The 23,125-nt window shown below is 43.1% G+C and overlaps 1 protein-coding gene across 3 annotated transcripts in view; it reads left to right on the forward strand.

Moving 5' to 3' along the window:
• LHFPL3 (LHFPL tetraspan subfamily member 3) overlaps nt 1-23,125 on the forward strand; it is a 249,386-nt gene that overhangs the window by 199,204 nt on the left and 27,057 nt on the right. The window contains exon 3 of one of the 3 annotated variants that reach the window (XM_035316146.1): nt 15,292-15,319. The exons of 1 other annotated variant lie outside the window; for it this stretch is intronic. In XM_035316146.1, coding sequence (XP_035172037.1) covers nt 15,292-15,308 — 17 coding nt within the window. In that variant the 3' untranslated portion in view covers nt 15,309-15,319. Of the gene's footprint in view, nt 1-15,291; nt 15,340-23,125 lie in introns of all 3 variants that reach the window. One more of the 3 variants, XM_035316084.1, reaches the window with a different exon arrangement.

Raw genomic sequence — 23,125 nt, forward strand, 5'->3', positions numbered from 1 at the left:
TCAACTCACAAGCAACAAACAACAAGATTTTCTTGACATTAATTTGGGAAGGAGAAACCATCTCTAAATAAATTTTTTATAACCAAAGAGCCAATGCTCAGTTTGATCCCCTGTCATTCCTCAGACAGAAGTGAGGAAAAAGTAGCCCCAAGTGTTCGTAAGCCTGATACAGCACTTTGTATTCAAAAAAGAAAAAGAAAAAGAAAAAGAAAAAAAAACACTATGTGCTTTCTCCAACTTAAAACTCTAAAAAAACAGAAAATCATCTTTCTCATTGAGGTCAAATTGGGTAGATCCCAATCCCCAGTAAGTAAACCTAAGGCATTTGGGAGCTGGGGATTTACTGTTGGCCTTGAAGCCTGGTTCCCCATCAGTCTAAAATGAGCATCCTGGGTTCCAGCCTCGCCAAGAAGCAGAGCACACCTAGGGGTGAGGTGACAACAGTGTTATGAGGGGCAGTGCTTTGAAATTTGTCTGAGGGACCATGGACCTGCCAGTATCAGCCAACAGGGAGGGCAGGCCAAGGACCAGGCAGTGCTTGGTGAGGACCAAATCTTGTCTGCTCCCCTCTTACAAGTGGGAGACGTGTCAGGGCTGGAGGTCCAGGTGTATCAAGATGGGGAAGGGATGTAAAAAGACACTTGGCCTGCGAGGGTCCCTGGTGGGGAGCGAGCCCCTCAGGCTGGAGAACCAAGCAGGTGGTGGTGGTGGCCACCCAGACAGGTAGGCCCACTGTGCCCCACGCTGGAGCTACGAGCAGGCTCTCACTGATCTAAACCCTTCCACTGTGCAGTAAATGAGCTCGCTGTGCTGCAGCTGGTGTCCGCTCAGAGAAATAAACTGAAAGCAGCAACTTCACCGGGTCCCCGCTGCCTCTGCTGCTTGCAAATCTACGTTTTATGAAGCCTGATCACTTCAGTGGATGGCCTCTTGACCTCAGTGTCCATCTATCACACAGAGCAATGTATTTGCCAACAGGAGTATCCAGTTGGACAGTCAATCATTTAATAAGCTTTTCTTCTTACACAGTTTATTGATTTTCTCTTTTAGCAATAGCAAGAGACTATATTGTCAGAGTAGGTGTTCTGCGGCTCTTGTATCCTTTTCCACATGTAGCCTTTGTTTTATTCCCCTCCGTACAATTTCCATCATCCTTTATTGCCACAGATACACTTTCTGTCATCTCTATGCCCCAAAGCATCTCATTTTCTTTTCTCTTGTACCTTGATTAATGTCTTCATAAGTTTTGCTTCCCCCTTCTTCACTGTGCAGTAGTTGCCCTAGAAGGCTATTTGCTATGAAAGCTTTTTTTTTTTTTTTTTTTTTAATTGTCATTAATTTCTACTTCTCTGTTTCTCTTTGGCAGTTCCAGGTATTTTATCTTGATCTTTCTATTGATTTCTTTACTTTACAGGTTAGCAAGGCTTTGTTTAATTGTTGTTAAATCAGCTGATTAAATGTTCATCTCGACCAGCTAAAATGCAATGGTTTTAATTGCCCAGAAATGTACAGTTAGGGTATAATTTGCCCTTCATTTCTGATTGTTTAATTAGGACTATTATATGAGAGTCGATGGATTAGACCATGGCCAAACTGATACAGGTTCACTAGAGACTGCAATCAAGCCTTTCAATTTTCAGTCAAATAACTCATCCTCCATCCTTTTGAAAATGCCTCACAGAGTCATTAGTCTTATTGTCTGTTAGCTTTCTCTACTTCCTTAAAAAAATAAATCAGGGAATATTTCTGAGCTTAACCACCAGTGAGTGGCATTGCTCAAGAAACAGATTTCTCCCTTAAAACTCAGCTACCTGTGCCCTTGCATCCCAGGAGCAGCTAAAGCTGCTGCTTTCTCTGGAAAGTAAAATAAAATACATGAGTCCTGGGGGAAGGAATGTGAGCTGGGGAGCAGAGAGGAATTTTGGATTTCTTGCAATATCATTATGAGATCAGGCAATTGCTATATGAGCATCCATGGGTCATCTGCAGATTACCAGCAAAGATTGCTTGGAACCACTCATGACCTGGAGGAAAGTTTATCTCCCTGAGGGCTGAGATCCTGAAGGGTCCCACAAACGTATTTTGGGATAATGCAAGGCAGTGCAGTTTGAACTACAGGCCACATCCCTGTCTTCTTTAAGGGTTGTTCCAGCCACACACCATTGCACTGTTCAAATTTTCACTCTATAGTAAGCATATGGAGATTTTGACCATTTTTTTGAACTTTGAGTAAGGGAATCACCATCACAAGAAAGTCTAGAGGCATCATGCTAGGATATTAGAATTTTCTTGTTTATTCCCAGCCGGGCTCAGCTCTCACTAAAGAGATGCATTTTGTCAAAGGATATTATTAAAGCTTGAAATATCGTTTCATGATGCAGTCACCTTCCTTTTTCAGAGCCAAGTGTGGGAGTTAATTTTTGCCAGCTTTTTGCCAAAAGACTGACAACTTGAAAATCATAAAATAAAAAATAAAAATAAAAACACCCAGTTTCAAAGAAGGTGGGGATTCTTGTTTTGCTGCAGGTGATGTCATACCCATCTTATTTTGAGCTTTTTAGCCCCATTGAGTTCAATCATATTGCAGATTGATAACAGTGTGATTTTATTAGAAACCATTTGCCAGCTGCAAGAGCATGGCCACAGCACAGCGCGGCTGGTCTGGCTGCAAGCACTGGCTCATGGGAAGAGCAAGCACAGCTGAGCTCACCACCTGAGTGAGGGTGAAACTCTCTAATAGGCATGTGAAGGATGTTGTTGTTCCACTGGGGAAAGAAATAATTGTTTATGTCTGTGGAACATGGTGAGATGGAGAGAGAGACGTGGGGGGAGGAAATGTATTTCGGTTCAGCAGAAGTATTGAGTTTCAGATAGAAAAATGAACAAAGGGTTTTCTGTGTTGCTGTGCATTTTGGAAACGGGCCCAAGGCACGGCCAGCCAGGCTTTTCCTGGGAAATCCTGGTGTGACCACCCTGCTGGAGAGGGAGGAGGAAAACAGGGGCCCCTTCTCCCTACACAGCCCCAGCTGGTGCACCAGGCCATGCACAAGTCTGGATGGCTTAAACAGGGCTGCAGGGCTTGGAGCTGGATTTTATCACCATTCTTTAAATATCACCTGGTTGTGCCCATCTTGGGGTGGGCTGGGACTTAGCACATGTATATGAAAATTATCCGACTTTAAAAAGTATCATGCCATCTTCCTCAAGCACTGCAGACGCCTTCCGTTCCCTGAGTAGCTTGTTTCCAGCCCTCAGAATTAATTTGTTTTGCCTAATTTCCTCTTCAGATATATCTGGTTTCAGCTTTCAACCATTCATCCTTCCCCACCAGATTAAAGGACTCTTTTCTCCCTGTGAAGATAGTTATTCACTGTAATCAAGACCTTTCAATCTTCTTTTTGATAAGCTAGACAAACTGTACTTTCTAAATCTCTCTTGCCGTTACGTGCCGTCCAGTCCTTGCCCCAATTTTGCAGTTTTCTTTGCCTTTCCCAGTTTTTCAGCATCCTTGGTGAAACATGGATACGACTGCACACAGCAAGTGCACGTTAGCCTCAGCACTGCCAGAGAGGAAAGCCAGCTCCTGCCTCTGGCCAGCATCCCGTGTTTACCCACCCAAGGTCTCATTAGCCTTCTCAGATATAACAGGGCTTGAGGTTTCATCTTCTTGTTATTTGGCTTCTAAATACTTCCAAGAAAAATAGCACCTAACAAGAGCAGCCATTATTTCTCCTTACTTGGAGTTTAACTCTGTGTTTGACTGTTTTTAGGAACAGCAAACCCAGCTGACCAAGCAACAGGGTCCTTCTCCTCACCATTTTACATGGCATCAATTCTTGTGTAAGCTACGGATTTTATCAGCCATGATCTAATGTGGCATCTGACAATGATGAATAGTTTTAGGCCTAGGAACAACCTCTGCACCCCCCTACTAGTCACACCCCTATTTAATGATGGTGGCTTGTTGTCAAATTGTGCTCAGAGAACACAGTTTTAAACAGTTTATAATCTTTATTTTATATGTGCTTTATTAACCTACATAGTGGTAGCATTATACCCTGCAATATCAAGTCAAACACCTTTGAAAGCCTTTTTTAATTGCCTAAGTCAAAATTTTTTGTATGTAAACTTGAAAGCTGGGGCAGTAGGAAAATGTTTGTCTACACTGCAGGCTTCGATACTGTCGTGTTAGTTCAGCAGCTGGAGGCAATCTCCAGCCATAATAGTAGCAAACACTGCATGCGCTTATTTACCCTGGCATCCTACCTACCTCATTAGCAGTGCAATTAAAGAGCCATTTCAATAGAAAAACTCCACATCAATTCACCAAGAAAGTTATGACAGTGCTAACACTGAGAAACAAATGTAATTTTTTAATAAGCATATTTCTGTGCAAGCACAGTCATTTGCTTGGTGATGATTCCCTTATCCACATGCACAGAGGATCTACCTACAGGAGATTTTTATTTTGACATGGAAGGCATACTTGGCAATATCTAAGGAGCATTCACTCCTACCTGAAATTACAGAAAGCACACTACAAACCTGAATTTCCTCATGGGCAAAGGAGACAGCTTTGGCCAGGAACAAGTGCGGCAGCCAGGGAGGTCATCACAGGACAGCCCAGGTTGGTCAGAATCTCAGAAGATCATCAGGTCCAACCTTTCATGGGAAAAGAAATGTAAGGAGAGATTATCCTGCACCCTGTCCAATCACATCTTGAAAGCTGCCAGCGATGGGAACTCTACCACATTCCTGGAGAGGTTGTTCCGGTATCTGATTGTTCTCACTGTAAAAAATAAATAAGTAAATAAATCTTATATCAAGACAAAACTTCTCCCAGTGCAGCTTGTACCGATTGTCCCTTGTCTTCTCCATAGAATCATAGACTGGTTTGGGTTGGAAGGGACATTAAGGGTCAGCTAGTTCCAACCCCATGCCATGGGCAGGGACACCTCCCACCAGACCAGGTTGCCCAAAACCCCATCCATACCAGCCTTGAACACCTCCAGGGATGGGGCATCCACAGCTTCTCTGGGCAGCCTGGGCCAGGGCCTCACCACCCAGGAACCATTTCCCCTCACACTGCAAGCTGCCTATGAATACTTGGTGGGGCAGTGTAGATCCCTGAAAAGTGGGTGCTATAAAACCATGGCATGACACTAGGACCACCTTGTGAATCTAACCCTAAGAGTGCTCGAAGGCATGAACAGCCTCAGAGCATTCTGGACCACTACAGTAGTGCAATCTCATGCTATGTCTACATTGACATTTTGTTATTAAGATCTTTATGACTTTTTTTCACAATGACAAATCAGAAAAGCTCCATCCAAATATCCTTTATTGAATATTTGAGTGCTACTGTGACAGTTTCAGGAAAACTGATGAATTTTGTCTTCTCTCAGAGTCAGGAACTCCCTAGGCTACCATACAGATTCTAAAAAACTGCTGAACTGTTATGCTGAAACCTTAAAGAAAAAAAATGCAACCACAGGCAGGAAGAAGACACAGAAAACTCCAGCCTAAATGATTAACATTGCGAGTATGTATAAGCAACTGCAAACAGGAGTTTACAAAGAGGCTGGGAAGAGCAGTGTGGGGCTCCTCCTGTGCCCCACTGCTTCTTCCTGCTTCCCAGCTGCAGGCCAACACCTCCTGATGATAAAGCAACTTTTAGGAGTCCCTCTGTTGAAAGCAGTGGTGCAGGCTGCAGCACTGGCTGGCTTTCTGTGCAGAAATAGGTGAAGTCTGTACCTAAGGCATTCCTGCTGGGCTGGATGCCAGTTTTCTCTGGGTTCCTTTGAAATCTGTCTCCTGTTTCACTGCAGTGCTTCAGACTATCAACTCTTTCTTCTTCACCCTTTCCGGCTGGAGCAAGGGCTTTTTCCCTTCACACTACCAGTGACATGGCTGCTGTGGGCTGCAAGAAGGCTTGTGGTGGTCAACCTTTTCCTAAGGACTTTTGGCTTCTGGGAGACCCAGTGGCTTTCAGAAAGGGAACATCCAACAGAACCAATTCCAATCTCAAAGCACCCAATATCTGTAGATACATTTCAGAAGGTTGGCCTCAACGTTCAGTGGTGGAGAGGGGCAAGGAGCAGCTCTTCGTGAGCATCCATGAAGAGCCAAGGCAGCCCCCGGAACCAGTGTGTATTTTTGCCTGCCCAGCTGGGCTGGGATGACCTTTATTACACTCTGCTGTTCCACTTTTTATAAATAACTCAAAAATCACTGCATGGGATGAACTTAAACTAGGCCTTTCTCCCTCTGATGTGAGGAGCAGAAACGACTGCTTTGAATTAGACCCTTTGGTCTGCAGACACTGGCTGTGTGAAGAATGACATTTTCCTTCCATCTTATGTACACAGATGTTACTTTGGTTATGGTTTCTCTGAACGTTTTATATTACAATTTTGCCTTTGAAATGTGCACCTTTTAGAGGTCACCTCAATCTAATTAGATCTCTTTTTCTCCTGAGGAGATGAGGGACTGCACTAACTGTGTCTGGATTGCAGAGTGAGCCATCCCGGTGCCACATGCAGGCCAAGCTGGAAGAGTGGTGGGGAAGAGGAGCACGGAGGCTCAGCCATTGCTGTATATTTTACTCCTTGTAGTGGCAGTACACGAAACTGCTGCTTGCAGAGAATACCCCTGAAAAATGCAGGTGCAAGGGTGCCAGGCGGGAGCAGGGGAGCCGTGACACCAGCTGGCTGCCAGCTCGTCAGGCTCAGCACTCATTCCTGCCTGCACCAGCCTGCAATTTCAGGCAAGTGTAGCTGCTCATCCCAGGGTTGAATTTAGGTCACCACTTATCTTTCAACATTTTTAATGATTGCCTACCACGTTTGCTAATGATAAATGCTCAGCATGGGGGGAATTTTCAGCTATGATATTGCTGCAAGTGGCTGGGGCTGAGTAGTGCTGGCGGTTCCCAGCATCTACTGGAGAAAGCAGGAGGGAGGTGGTGGCCCCCAGAAACACAAGGCTTTGGATGGGACACCAAGAGACCCGTGCTCAGATGTTGCAAATAAAGTGCTCATCATCTGCAGCAGTGCCCTCCGTTGGCTGTGAAGGTCAGAGGAGAAGGACTACGGTAGTAACATCAGCTGGAAGACATCTTTTATTATGGACAGGGTGGAAACTCTCTTGAACTTAATTGCAATGGCTCTACTATTAAACTTACACACGGCATTTATCCAATACTTATCTAAATGATTTTATTCTCGTCCTGCATAACTGTTATTCCTGATTTATACCGGTCTGAGACCTGAATCTCAACCCTTATCTAGTGTGCTGCACAGTAATTTGTCCTAGAATAGCCTGGTTTTGCAAGTGGACATTGTAATGAGAGCTGTTCCCTGTATGATAATTTTGCTTCAGAAACTGATTACTCATGATTCCTATCAGATCTGAATTGCAGATATCTGGGGGAATATAGCACCAGGATATTTTAGATCTAAATTGCCCTACTATCTGTTCTACTGCATCTCTCTTCTAAAGCAGATTTTATGTTATAAATTACTTTATAGATTTGTAAGGCATGGCATAGAATCGTTATATACCCTGTAAGTGCTTTAAAATTAATTTGTTCTTGAATGTGTCCATGTATGAATGAATTTGACATAAGCCTTTCAATTTTATGCTCTGCTACAGAAAGTGTACAAAGTAAAAACTGTAAATCAACCTCCACACTTGCTGAAATGACTGCTCAGCTATGAAAAGAGTCTGTCTGATATTTAAAGATTTAGATACAAAAATAATAATGTGTGCAAGAGAGCGGCCATATGGCTTTGGAACTTTCCAACCTAAAAATGGTGAGATTTGTGACACAGCATCCATGTGCAGATCTTTCAGCTTTGGACTGGCTCACAGAGTGGCAAAGAGGATGGGAATTAAGTTGAGACCTTGATGTCTTGAACACTGTGTTGGTGGAGCTGAAGTATTCACCATCAGCCCTCCTGTGTGTGCAGGTATAGCTCACAGGCATGGGATGTCACAGAAAGTGGTGGCTCTGATGCATGTAATGTTTAGAGGCATTGAACAGTGTTTAGCAGCAGCAGCAGTTTTAGTACTTACTTTTATTAATTAAAAGTGCCACTGGAGGTCATAACACAATTATTTATGGATTTGGGTCAAATTCAGCAATAATTTCAATGTAGGTTGTTGCTTCATGCTGTCAGGAAATATGGGGGAAAGTGCCTGAAACTTCTTCTTTCAATGTAGTTTAATATGGTGTAAAGGGCCTCAGTAGTCATTGCCAGCAGGCGCAAACCCAGCAGTGCTGTACCCAACCAGAGGCTGCAGCAGGCTGTAGAGTCACTCCAGCACGTGCCTTTTCCCTTGTGACTGCTGCGCATTTGCACAGTTGCAATGAAAAGTAAAACAGCCACCGCAGGAGAGCTGGAGAACATCTTCATCCAGGTGACCTCTGGCTGGAGTTGGAGAGCATCTCTGGTAAAAGAAAGCTTTGCCTCAAATCCATGCACCTAGCAGAGTTTGGTTTTGACCTCAGTGAACGCCCTTTCCTTTGAGGACCAGGTCAGGGAAGAAATGCTGCCATCTGGCTCTTCTGCTTCATGGTGCTAGGCTTTTTTCCTCTACTTTTATAACTCGTCCCTCAAGTCTTGTATTTAGCTGATCTGAAATTTTTAGGTCTTCATTTCAGAAGGTTGATAGAAAGCTTCATTTTTTCCTGGTTCTGCTACTGAACCAAAAATAAAATCAATGGCTGCTACAGTTCCAGCAGAGAGATCCTGCACTCACGCTGCAGTGAGTGATAGAGGGAGTCTGGGGAGACCTGAGACAAAAGCACCAACTTAAAAGGGAAAGAAACTAAAAGGGACCTGGCCCAACTGCCGTAGAGATAAATATTGAAATTCCTGTTGACTGTAGTGATTCAGCAAAGAGATCTTTGTCCTTAATATCACAGGTGAGTTTACTATAAAACATATGCCTCAGAAGCAAAACCAAAACATTTGATAGGGGAAAGAAATTCAAGAACAGATTTTTTTCAAATCCTACAATGATGATAGCAACACAAAGGGATGAAAATTGAAGTTGAGTTTAAACACAACTATTAAATAGCTACTTAAACAAAAGTATTACTAATACCCAATTCTTAAAAAAAAAAAAAAAAAAAAATAAGGCAGCATTTTAGGCAGATAGTTATCTTTACTATAATTATCCTAGTATACAAGTAATATTATTACTGTTATTGATGAATACCTACATGAAAAATGTTGGGGGTCTTTAGGTTTGGTTTGTTGTTTTTTTCCAAAGTCAATGGAGAAACCTTTTCTTCAAATGTTTATGTTAAAATCATGGCAGAACTACTGCTACCCTTGCCACTCAGCCTTGCTAGAGGCCTCCCCGGGGTAGCTCCAGGATGCCGGCAGACGCTCAGAGCTTCATGCTCCGGTTCCTGCTTTGCTGACAGCTATGTGCTGCCTGCTCTGATGCAGAAACCAAGTCAGGCCTTTTTCTGTCCATCCCTCTGCCAAGCAGTGTGTGAGAAGGAGAAAAATGCCTTCTCCTCCTCTCTCCAGGCTCCAGCAATGAAGGTTGGCCTGGCTTTAGAGTGCAGGTCTCCATCCAGCAAAGCTTTTAAGCATGTGATTAATCCATCCCCATTTAGTGAAGTGCAGACACAGCTAAATTTTGTCAAGTGTGACCCGGGAGTGTATTCCAATTAAGGCATTTTGGTAAGTGCTTTGGTGAGCATGGATGGGAAGTGGGGAAGGGGAGACAGGCATCCAGTGGCATTGAGGCAGAGGGGGCTAAGAGGGCTGAGTCAGCCTGTGACTCAAAAAAAAAAAAAAAAAAAAAAAAAAAAAAAACCTTCTATTTCAGTGCTTTTGATGGCTCGCAGAGTCACCTCCGCATGACTTCACTTCTCTGTGCCATTAGAACAGAGTTAATAACAGTGACCTCTTTAACAATGCCTCCCTGAGATTTACCCAAAGAGCACATTGTGAAAGCCAAGCTTTAATGAACTTTGGTGAAATTATCTGGCTTTGGTAGTAATTTCCATTATCTCTCTCAAAGTTGTTTGAAGTCCTCATTTCTGACATTGGAAACACAGCTAGGAACTCTCTGGTGTTTTCCAACACTTTGCATGTTCACAGTCAGGATCTGCCCCACCGGGGAAAGGATGTGAAAGATGTGAGTGAGGGTGAAATGATCAGCACACGGGCTTAGATTAACCCTCCAAACACCACGGGCAGATTTCTGGGCAGCCAAGACAAAGCACAGCCCTTCAGCTAGCAGCAGGCTGCATGTCACATTCATGTGACCCAGCATCAACAACTCCCACAGCAAAAATGCCGGTTTGGGGCAAGTTGTGTTCAAGAATAAAAACAACAGCATGGATGGGAAGGAGGATGAGAAAAAAAATGGACAGGATAAATAATGACCCCTTTCCAACTGTGGAAAGATCACAGTGGAGGAGGTGCAAGAGGAAGAGATGACAAGACAATACCCCCGTTGGAAGGGGGAAATGGAGAGGGAGGAGAGCTGGGCTCGGTCAGAGAGGTGCCGGGGAGAGGACTGTGTGTGGGAAAGAAAATGTTTCACTGGAGACGGAGATGATGAAGGAAAAAGGGACAAGATTTCATTTTTCTGAAATTACAGGATATATAATGGCTGCGACTGTTCTTAAAGTTGAATTTAAAGGGAAGATACTTATGGAAATTAAAAGAATTCATGATAATTATCAAGAAAAGAAATGACAGAATATAAAAAATAAGGCTGTTGATCAAATCTGAAGCTACGAACAAGTAATATTATTCTGTTAGGACCAAAGGGCCTCATTCCACTGCCAGATGATGTGAGCTTCTTTTGAGATTAGCTGAAAAGCCTGACACTCAGCACCACGCAGGGCTGAGCCGAATAGAGCAGGGCACTAATTCCCAAATTACGTGCCCAGAGTACTCCCTGATACCCAGGCAGCCTGACACCACGCCTGCTACCTGCCTGTGGTACGTGGGCTGGTAATTCACTGGTAGGTTGGTAAAAATGACTCTGATGATCCCCATTTGGAAACCTGTCCTCTGCAAAATGCTTCAAAGGAAAGATTCATCATAGGAGATGTGCATAACCAAAAAGTGCTAAAGATTTTATTGTTCAAGAAAAATGTGTGAATCGCTGTCATCTAAAATAAGCAGCTAGTGCAGTTTGATGTATGGAAGAAACTTGCTGGATGTTACAAAAATAGCCCCTTGTATTAATCTGACAGGTCTGGCCCCCACGGAGGTGCACAAAGCCTTAGCACTAGCTAATGCCTTCTGATGATGCCTTGCTGAGTCACTATATCACCAGCTCCTGACATAAAGTCTTTGTCTAAATATACACTATGTGCTTCTCTAATTGCTGTTATGTGTAAAATAGGGCATGCGAGGATGGTACAGGTTTCAGTGGCTGAACTGTGATATTTAATTATAAGCAATGAAATCTCAGCGTCATAAAGATTGCTTCCATTAATGATCCAACAAGGTTTCTTATGTCTTACTGCAAGATGCCTGTGGCTTTAACTCTCTTAAATCTTTCCTTTTCCATCGATAATAGAATTTCATCTTAAACAAATTAAACAAATACTTTTTATACCAAATATACTTAACCTAAAGCTTTTTCCCTATTATTTCATAAATGTTTTGAGATTATAGAGGCTCAGCCAGCTTAGTAAAGATGAATTGCATGTGATCCTGAGAATACAACCATTGCATTAGTTATTCTTCCTTTCAGTTGTGTTAGGCTTTTTGTAAATAATCAACATGTTTAATCAATGGAGACTAATTAAGGAGACATATCAGGGCAAGTTTTGCTGTTGTATTAAAACCTGTTCATTGCCATAGGCAAGACATCAGCAGTATTTCTAGATGCAAATTATTACCTGTGATGCACATCATGGAGAATTTTACTGTAACCATTAACAAAGTAAAAAGAATATTTTCACTGAATACAAACAGCAATACCCAGGTTTGCAACTGCATAACCAAATGCAAAATTTACCCATGTATATGATATTTGAGAAGAAAGGGGATTATAACAAAACTGATTATTTCTTCCTCCAGCTCTAAATTCAAGGATCCCAAAAGACAAGTGATTCTCTTTAGTTTTGCTCTAGAGCAAGACTGCTTTACACACATTCAAATAAAAAGTCACGTGCTAACATCAGTTATGCCACTGTAAATATGGACTTTCTTTGGTGACTTTAATAGATTTTTCCTAAATTCACAATAGTAAGAAAACATTTACCACTGTCCCAAAAAGCTGATTTATATGGCAGTTAATAGGGTAGAATAAATGCAGCTTAGGGCCAGATCTGGCTACTTTATTCAGACAAACAACTGCATTGATTTAAATGGGATCAATCAAGTCAGCAGGATTCTCCCAGGCGATGTCTGCGTTAGCAGGAGGAGCGGCGCTGCAGGGCGAAGCAGCCGGTGCTCGGTGCTCGGGGCCCAGAGCCTGCGCCAGCGGCACGGTGCGGAGAGGTTGTTATCTCAGCTGAGCTCCTGCTTGGCCCCACGGCTGCCAATTATCGGCTGGAACAACACAGTCAATGGGAAATTCACCTCAAATATGTTCTCCTGATCCCAGCCAAAACATGAGTGCAGGCACATCCCTGAGCGGCCCCGAGCCCAGCAGTATTGCATGTGTGTTGCAATGGCTTACCTAGGAAAAGCAGCTGAGGACCAGTATTCCCAGTTCACCAACTGCCGGGTTGTTCCCATGACTGGACTTGCTCAGGAGATAGTCAGCAGCTGTATACACTTAACCTGCTTAAAAGCCTGTACTCTAGGTGTATTTTGGGGTACAGACTGATGCAGAAAGTAAGGCTCAGTGAGAGGTATATCCCTCACGGAATGATGCCAAGAAGGCACCAGGGGGAGGAAAAGAGTTTTGCATTTGAGCAAAGCAAAATGTTATTAAGTAACGAAGGACCAGAAATTATTCTTCCTCTGGCTAGGTGATACTTACGTACACATGGAAGGGAAATAGTCCTAATTAAAAGGTTATCAGAAGCATCTCCTGCTGAGAGAATTTGTCTGGGGCTGGGAGTCCCCCAGGAGACTTAAAGGGGGAGACTGTCTCCACTTGCATATGTTTTGTGCTAACCGGGTGATAACTAAGCCTTCATCTCCACGGGGATGGCACCTCAACCAAGGCCCATGGGACAGGCGATAAGTGCCTGAGCTCCCCTGGGCCTTCTTCACAGCAAGGTGGGATTGCATGTCCCTTGGTGGCTGCACAGCCAGCATGTTCCGGGGGCAGGAACAGGAGCAGAAATGTTCTCGGACACCCTGGGAAAAGCTTGCATGTCTGAGGAAAGGCAGAGTACAGGGAGGAGAGGAGTTTTCATCAGTGCATGCTTGAACAGGGTCTTTGGTTTTCCTAGGACTTTTCCCGGTTGTGCCCAATTGTTGTAATGCTGCTGACTCGTAACAACTGCCGCCCAATCTGCACCAAACAGCCCCGGCTCCACCTGACTGGGATGTGCCAGAGGGAGGCAGGCAGCCAAGTGCAATTATGTCCCTACAAATGCCTAATAGTTGCTCTTGAAATGCAGAAGGTGCAAACTAAAATAGGGGAGAAACTAAAATTGCTGTCAGTATCACTTATTGGCCAAGGTATTTTACCTCACTTTTGTTTTCCCAGCATTACAGAGAAGATAGCTGCTTTGCTGTATACATCAGTACTCGGCCAATGTGCATGTCCTTCAACATCTCTGTTCCATCTTTCATTGCCTAAATAAAGGTAGGAGGCAAGCCAGCTCCTTCTTTCAGGAGGCTGTCCAGTGCCAGTACACAGGTAGTCACAGCTTCCAAAAAAGACAGAAATCCAGCAAAGTTGTTTGGTTTTTTGCTTGTTTGTTTTTGTTTTGGTTTGTTTTAAATCTTACTGCTTACAGTGAAGCTTTAGAAAAGTTAATGTTTTGATTGGTTTCACCAGGAACATGTCAGTAGTTTAATCAATGCATTTAGATACTTCCAGCTACCGTGTCTAATTTTACTGGTGCATTTTACATTTCCTCTGCCTTAGTCCCAGCAAGAAAATACAACAGATGCTATTCTGGGTACTTGTGGTTTATACATCAACTTCACTTATGAATTCTTAAATTATTTTCCAAACAGTTTTTAGGTGATAGTGGAACCATTGATCTGTGTTCTTAGCTAAGAAATGATTGCTTTAAGATACAAATTCTATTTTAGCATCTCCTTTGAGGCTTCCCTTGAGCAGCAGAAGTTTAGCCCCATTGGTTGCTCTGCCACTCCCACAGGAGAGACTCTTTTCCTTCTTCCATGCTTGTTACAGATTTTTAGCTGGTCAACAATGTGGAATTTAGATGTATAAGCACACATTTTTCTCTTGATATGAATCCTTCAGCTTCTGGGTGACCTTTTGTACCTTTCCTGATCAGACAGAAAAGGTTTATGCACTTACGTAAAGTACGGTAAACTCACCATAAATTATCTGAGTAGGTGACAGAAGATACTGTCCTCTGAGGTCTGAAGCATCTTCAGATTCCCCTGGGCTTCCTTGGGGCACCAAAGGTGTAGGATCTCACCGGAGCAGATTTTCATGGATGCATAATTAAAAATATAAACCACAGCCGCCCTTCAGATCTAAGCAATTAGGACGTTTTGCACATATAAGGATTTGGTAGCCTGGGTTCTTTCAGATAATGCCAATGTTTTTGGAAGTATGATCAAAAGTCATGAGCAATGTATCATCAAGGTTCAGATATAATATTTTATTACTCTAATATCTCATCTAGAAGAAATACTTCTGTAGATCTTTATTTACTGAGATGGTAACTGACATGGTTTTATCTTCGATCTAAATCCTTGTTCTGATTTGTGCATTTTTATTATTATTTTACACCTTTATTCAAATATTTTTGAAGAAACAGGGTTAACGTAGTACTTAAAGTTGTCCATTGATCAAAAGATGTTACCAAGATTTTTGATTCTGTAATGACAGATTAAAAAAAAAAATAATGCAAGACAATTGTTCTTAGGATTACTTTGCCTTTTTTATGTATTTATTTATGTTCTGTCACTATTTGTCCTCTGTTAATCCTAGTTTTTTCATCCACCTCCTTACTAACCCACTGAATCATTCCTGGCTTTCAGAAAGTTCCCTGTCTGGATATACTGGGACAGAAATCCAAACAATTCACACCCTCCACACTGCAGCGAATAATGAGATTAATTATAAATTATAATACAATGTGTGAAATCTCATTTGATTATACCTTAACTATTCTGTTTTTCCCTCCCTACCTCACAGATGATGGAAATGCTTAAAACAAGTTAAGGTAGTGTGACACAGACTAATGTAAGTGTGAGCATGGCATCCAGGGGACAAGCTGTGAAATGTTTGCGCGCTTCTGCCAAAATACATTGCATGGCTTTCTGCTGTTGTCTTGTGTTTCTGATGTTAGGCAGCATGTTCAGCAACATGTAAGTGTTCCATTTGATTTTTATATTCCCAGCTTTGGTTTTGTACAGTCTTAATAATTTGCCTTTTTCAGTAGCTTGTGGCAACTGCTTAGTGGCAAATCTGCAAGCTGTGTATGTTATTTTGAGTAGTGTTAAGAAGCCCCTACAAGGATCAGGGATCCTTGGATATGGTTCCTCAGAAACCTGCTGTAGAATTATTTAAGTCTGAAATTCAAATAGATCAGAAACGGTATCAACACTTCTCCTGTGCTTGTTGCTGAAAAGCAGCAGCTCCCCGTTTGCCTTTTCCAAAATTTAAGCCTGATACTTGTGCATCTGGCTGCTGCGTACAGCTCTGCTATGCACATCTGGGCCTTCGCCATGTGAATGCTTTGTCACCACTCTTCTCTTGTACAACATCTTACTTTATGTGACAGATGCCATGTTGGAATTAAAAATGCTATGTTTTCACAGTACTCTGTTAAAAAAAAAAAAAAAAAAAAAAAAAAAAAAAAAAAAGGACTACTATAAACAAAGAGAAGCTGTGGCTGCCCCATCCCTGGAGGTGTCCAAGGCCAGGCTGGATGGGGCTTTGGGCAACCTGGTCTGATGGGAGGTGTCCCTGCCTGTGGCAGGGGGTTGGAACTGGGTGGTCTTTAAAGTCCCTTCCAACCCAAACCATTCTATGATTCTAAAGACGATATGATCCTGTGTTTATGTATTTATTAAATCTTATTGTTTATAACACTTATGAAGGTGACACCAACCATAGTATCTTTGAAACATATTTATCCACATGAGTGTCCCAGTGCTGTGTAGTATTGAGAAGAGCTCAGTTATTCCCTGCCTGGGTTTCTGTTTGCCTGGGATTGCCACTGATGTTTAAGTGCACCATATTTTTTTATCTTGAGGGTGACTAAACATTGACCATGTTGCCCAGCAAGGCAGTGTCATCTCACCCCTGAAGATTCTCAGAACTTTACTGAATGTGGCCCTGAGCAACCTGCTCTATTTGGATCTTATTTGAACTGGAGATTGGACTGGATTGTCCTCCAGAAGTCCTTTACTACTTTAATTTTTCAATGATTCTGCATTTACATGACTGCGTCGGTAGATAGTAGAGTAAAGCTACCAAAATAATTTTCACTGTGCTTTAAGTTATCATTTGAAGCCAGATCAGCAGAGGTCAATGCACCAGTCACTGTTCCACTTTTCTGAATAATAAAATGATAGTTTTTGCTCTCAGTATAACCACTTCAGATACTTGCAACCAAGCTACATCTAAAGATATTTGTTGTGTTTTCTTTTCATGCCACGAAAACATCACTCTGTTGTACGCTATACATGTAATATGTATGGAGTTACAGCAGGTGTTGTGTGGGAGCAGAATGACTTATCAGAAGCATATCTACTTGCAAGTTATTGGAGCTATGCCAGCTGACACTGACAGCTGTCTACGTGATGTTTTTTACAGTTTTTCTCAATTTTGCTATGTAAGATCCCTACCTCTGTTCTTTAAGACACTAATGATTAATGCCAGAGCTGAGAAAATCCACCTGGAGAGCAAGGTCACCTTCTCTATCATCAGTAACAAAGGAAAACACCAGGCTAACAAGGCTAAGCAAGTCCTAATTAACATCAATGGTGAACTAAAAGCTAGGGGAAAATAGAGCAGGCAAATTAAGACTCTACAGAGGTAAGATTATTTTTTGAAACCATTGCAAAAGAAGCCTGGAAGCTCTGTTTTCAAATACGGTTAATGCTGGGGATGGGTTGCAGAAAAGCAAGGAATCAATAGCAGTTTTGTGATTTCAGTGCCCCCCTCTCCTGGGTGAGCTCCTGCAAGCAGTCAGAGTCTCTGAGACTCAGCTGAGGCACCGAGGCAGGAGCGCTGTAGACCCTTGTTAGTACCTGCCAAAAAGTCACCATGCTCCTTCTTCAGTTCTTCAAGTCTTTCTTCACTATGCCACAATGACAAGAAATAGTCCACCCTCCTAAAGCACCTAGTTAAGCATTTTTTCTCCCATTTTCTTCTCTAATCTATTCTTGGTCCAAAACTCAGATTACCCAAACTGGACTAATTCCCCCCGCTTGCCACCTCCCTCCTCTCAGCTCTGAGGGCGAAGCACAAAAACAATTCCCTAAAGGTACTGTGAGCCACCACTGCTGGGGAGTCTTTAGGACAAATCAGTCAAACTTGGCAGAGGTGACATTAGTGCAATGAGCCTGCCTTGGGACAAGGAGCGGTCTGCATGACCTCCTTAAGTCGTCTCCTGCTGCATTTTTGCATGATCCTGTTATTTTAAATGATGTTAACAACTGTAGCCACAAAATTTAATCACCATTTTAAACGGTGTGCACATTAAGTGCCTGACACCAGGACACAAATTAATCAGTAGGAGAGGACAGACCTGCAGAACCGCCGCAGGCTGTTGGATGTCACTGTCTCACCTGTGTGCATACACACATCGGTGCAAGTCCACCCCACACTGCTTCTGCCTCTCAGGGTGGAAAAAGGATGATATCATATAGTCAGCCAGCTTCATCAGTTTCCACAGAGCCAGCCATCATGTCCAAAGGCCATCTGCTAAGCCTTTATGCAAAGCCATTCATTTGTTAGTTACTGTTCTTGAGAATGAGGAGTATAAGCTATCTGCACATAGTGCTGAAAACCTTATGGTAAACAAGCGTATAGTGACCAGAATATTTCCTTTTTTTGGTGTTTTCAGCTTAGAATCACAAGCCTGTTATCCCCAAGTCCCACTGGGTTGTGCTCTCTGCAAACCTGGTTGTCTTGGCTGGTTTCTTCTTCAAGCATCAGAGCACCCACCCTTCACCAAATGCTCAACACGGCCACCTCCTCCAGTTATGTCATTCTGAGCAAGTGACAGGAGTAGATTTTCTTTATTACCTACAGCACATTTTTATCCCTCATGTGAAGGCTAGCTCCTCAAAAAGTCATTCCCAGGCTGCCATCATTGATCAGAATGGCCCCACGCAATTTCATTCAACCTTTGGCCATAGGCAGCTCTGACCATGCAGATTAGGAACATGTCTGGTTTTCAGCATTCCCCCCATGTGGCTTTTCTCCATGGTCTTTCAGTAACATTAACACATCTTGGGATTTCCCACAACACTTCCGAGGCTTCCCAGGCAGGGTCACAGCTCCTCGCAGTGAATCTGTCAACACCACTGCTGCCTTCCCCAAGAGCAACACTGAGCAACAGCCAGTGGTCTCCAAAATGATCAGGCTGCCCTGCTCTCTTCCTACTGCTTGCTTTCCTCTGTTCCATGCGGTTAGATATTCTCTGCAGCATGGAGTTAGGCTTGCCCCAGGCAGGACATTTGTTGTGTCATGCCCTACCCCTGGCAGTCCTTTCCTACTTGATATTTATGCTGGCCGCTGCCAGCAAGGTCTCCTGTCCCCACAAGGTCTTCTGTCCCAACACTTCCACTTGACCCATCCTGTCATGCTCACTCAAGCTGCTGCTGCCATGCCACCTTTGGAGCTCTCAGATCCATCCATAAAAACAAAAGCTGAACAAAACAAAACAAAAAGTAACACACCATGCCCTGATCTGTCATTTTCAGCTATGTGCTGCACCCTCCAGCATTGCCAGTTTCGTATGAGCTCAAAGTCTTATTACTGGAGTAAACAAGGGTACATGAGTACTGCTGGAACAGTGCACAGGCACAGCTCCCCTTTTCCTGATGCTCATATTCCTCACAATTTAAAAGAATGCTGGTTTTTATCTGAAAGCAAAACTAGGCTCTACGCATTCGTTTTTGAAAGCAATTGTGCCTAAAGCAAGCAGTGCAGTCCTGGGCAGTGCCTGCAGCCTATCCAGCATATTAATATGGCTTCAAGGGACCTGAAAGAGCTTTACACAAATGGGGATGAGAGAAAGGCTGGACACAGCCCAGAAAAGCACATTCTTTCCTGGAAGGGTGTAAGGAGCCCTAGCGAATTCAGCAGGATGATCCATGGGCTGAGAGGTGTGCTCCCATCTAAGTGGTTTGCTGGCTGAGCGCCACAGACTGACTTGCTCCCAAAAGCCCATGGGACATCTGGGAAAGCAAAATCTGCCCAGTGGAATACCAACACCTCCCTTGCCCAAAGGCTTATCCAGCTTCCTGATGTGTGTAGACTTCAGGGTCTTTATCAATGACAGTGTAAAACTCAGCTAACCTTAAACCTTCCTTCCCACAGCAACACAAATTTATAATTAGGGCTGCCCAATCTTTCTCCATCATGAATCTACAAAATGCCAGCCTTTTAGTATGGCCAATGGCCACAAGACAGACCGTTATGATCTGAAGTGGGGCAAAGATCTTGGTGTATTTCATAGACAAAGGCAGGGCCCTGTCCCACACTCACCATGGAAGAAGCTTGGCTGGTCAACCCAAGATGGTCTGGCTGTGCTAGTGTCTGCAGCCCCAAAGCCTATCCTGCCATGGGGTCTCCTGTGTCAGCTAGACACTGCCAGCCCTGCTGGAACCACGGTTCATGGAAACCAGGGCTGAAACACTCACCTCATGTGGCCAAATGATCAGAAGTTATCTGGTGTCACAGGGGTTACATTTGCTGTGTATCGTTGGCTTGAGAACCCCTCCTTCCTAATAGTGAGTGATGTCCCCTCTCTGCATTGAGACTACCCAAAGAATTTGACAGGCAAGAGGCAAAGAAACCTTGACAGAGCATTAGCATCGTATTGAGCTGGCAATATATTAACCTGGCAAGTTATTATACATGAGGTGAGCTAGAAGTGGATAATACTGTTGTACACGCTGTTTTACCTGTCTTCCTGACAAATGGCTATTTTGGATTTCCTATCTGTCCAGTGGGCTCATCTTTAAGAGCATTTTTTAAATCTTAAAATATATATTTCCTTTTGTAACCTTAACGGCAATCATGCTAGCACCATGAGACCTCAAGTGCTCATCTTCATAATCACAGCACTTTTAGAAGAAAATGATCCTCTGAAAGACTAGAAACAGAAACTCTCTGCTTCTGCCCATGGAACAGGGTGTTCTTTTCCCTTTCCAGATTTCTGTTTCATATCAAAATGTTCACTGGAAACCATACTTCCTGCTGTCAAGAACCATCTTCAGCATACTTGGAGTGGTGTAAATTGTAATTAAAAGGTTATTCCCACCTCTAAACTCTGTGATGCACCTACAAAGAATCACGGAATGCAAGAATATTCCCTGCTTCATGAGATCTGCCGGTGAATTTAGTCCTCACTAGATTGAAACATGGATGAAGGCAAGGAGAAGGTATACCTCTGTAGCTCCTCCCTTCATTAACCAGTGAGACAAGGCACCATTTTTATTTTTTTTTACATTTTTGTATTGGCACCGGACACACAGAGCACCACCATCTGGATGCCAAAGAAATGCAGAAAAAAGTAATTTCACTGAAATGAAGATATACATCTTCAGCCTGTTATATATTAAGGGGAGTGCAGTCGTTCTCCAGAATGCCTGAAGCCAGCTCTGAAAGCAGAGCTCATATATTCTCAGAGGTGCTTGAGCTCAGATCAGCTTTGAGGGGGAGAAAATATTGCTTCCATCCAGTTTGTGCCAGAGGAGATCTCAAGAAGTAAATCAAAGGACACTAGAGACAAATCTTTGATAAAAGCATATCAAAACTTTGCTTAATTTGTTTGCACTGCTGTTGTAAAGCAGACTCACTGGAGACAATATGATCTACAAATGGAATTTGTTACTAAATCAGGACATGACTTACAGGAAGGATAAGTAATGATTTCATCTAAGTCATTACATCTCCCTATCAATAGCGCATCTCTGTAGGGAGTGCACTCACCCCTGGCTGAATATTTTATATGATCTCTGTAGGACAAACCTGAGATGCCTGACTCAAGGCCATGATAAACCCAACCATCCAAAAATCAGTGGGTCAGATGGTCCCTGGTAGAGAGCAGATGTGTACAATGTGTACAATCTATTGTATGTGCAATATCCAGCACATAATCCCTTCAGTCTGTAAAAATTGTTTCTGCCCAGATACATGAGAAAGTAGCACTTACTAAGAGAGCAGAGAAAGGATGTGGGTCCCCTGTTTATGTGCATGCTCGTGGGCACTGCAACATCCAACTCTGACTCTTCCCAGGCACGTGCCCATGGGATTGGTGAGCCATGCAGGATGGACCAAGTGAGCAGACTTCACATGGATCTGCACAGGTGCACCTCTGATCTCATAAACCTTTGGGGCAAACACCCAAAATCCTCAAATGCTTCTGAGGCAACTTATGAACAGAGAAAGAGTACATGTATGTGGTGGGGCTACAGCGGGTTAAAAATGTGGATGTTGGATAGCTTTTCAGAGATACCACTAAAAACTCTTTCAGCCTTGCATTCTCCCTGTACACCCAATTTCTGTCCTTCATACTGTCAAAGTCTATTTTGTCCTCTTCTTCCTTCACCTGTTTTGATGCAGCTGTTGTTCACCATCTTCCTAAATCCCCCTCCTTAGCAATGTCTACTTCTGGACTATTCCTTGAGTCCCCCAGAGTCTTCTGTGTTTCTTTTTTAAAAATACCTCTCTCCCTCCTCTGTAGGGAGATCTCTGCCCTCCAGGACCGCAAAGTCAGATGGTTTCATTTAATTATGCAGCTGTAACTAAAACTGACCCCCTTATTTACCTTGCATGCCTATCCTGTCTGATTGTAGTTGGGAAAACTATTATCTTCTGCATCCAGGAAGCACAGGACCACAGCACAATTTCCAGCATTATCACCATCTCTCCTCTCCTCTCCAGACCGATGCTGTCATTTAATCCTACTGAAATTCCCTCTGCGGTGTCACGCAAAAGTATCCGTTATTATTTGTTCCCTCAGAAAGGCCCTGGTAGCTTCATCCTGAGTCTCTGTGACCTTCTCTCTTCTGTCCCTCTTGATGTTCACCTTGTCTTCCCTCAAAATGTTGCAGCTAAAATTGATTCCTTGCTTCAGTTCCCCAACAAACCACACTAAATCCTTTCATTTCTTCACCTTCATCCTCTTTGTCAAGTTCATGGTCCCATCTATCAAAAGTTTCTATAAAACCACTCTTGTGGTTTTTCTGGTTGACTCCTCCTTTACTCCAGGACACCCATTCCTCCTTCCTCTGCGGGGTACCTCCTACTCCCACCTGAGGCCTAATGCAACACAGAACATCCTCCCCCAGTGCCACCTTCAGTGACCTTCAGACCATACCAGTCTTCAAGTTTTCCACAGGTTTGAGCCATTTTCAGGAAATCACGCTCATCTATGATATTTTTGAGTCATTCTTTTGTCTCACAAATTCTCCCGCCTCTTGCATTAAGGTGTTGCCTTCTGATGAGACACATGCAATAGCTTTCTTGCTCTGTAGTCCTCCACAGAGGCAATACATGTCTAGGGTGGCAGGAGGAGAAGTCGCTGCCTTGCTCCTGCCCAACTTAGCACTGAGTTTACTTCAAAGTAAGCCAGAGTCTGTCTTCATCTGCCATTTCTTTCTGTAGCAGGAGACCTAAGCTCATCCTGAGTTGAAAACCTCCTTTTTTGGGGAGACACCCAGCTGCTGCATGACTCCTGCCTCCATTATAAATAATTAAGAATTGAGGGTATTTTAAATGCCTATAAAAGACCTGGCATTATATTATATTATATTATATTATATTATATTATATTATATTATAT

This window comes from Oxyura jamaicensis, chromosome 1 (assembly GCF_011077185.1).
Source record: "Oxyura jamaicensis isolate SHBP4307 breed ruddy duck chromosome 1, BPBGC_Ojam_1.0, whole genome shotgun sequence".
NCBI classification, from domain to species: Eukaryota; Metazoa; Chordata; class Aves; order Anseriformes; family Anatidae; genus Oxyura; species Oxyura jamaicensis.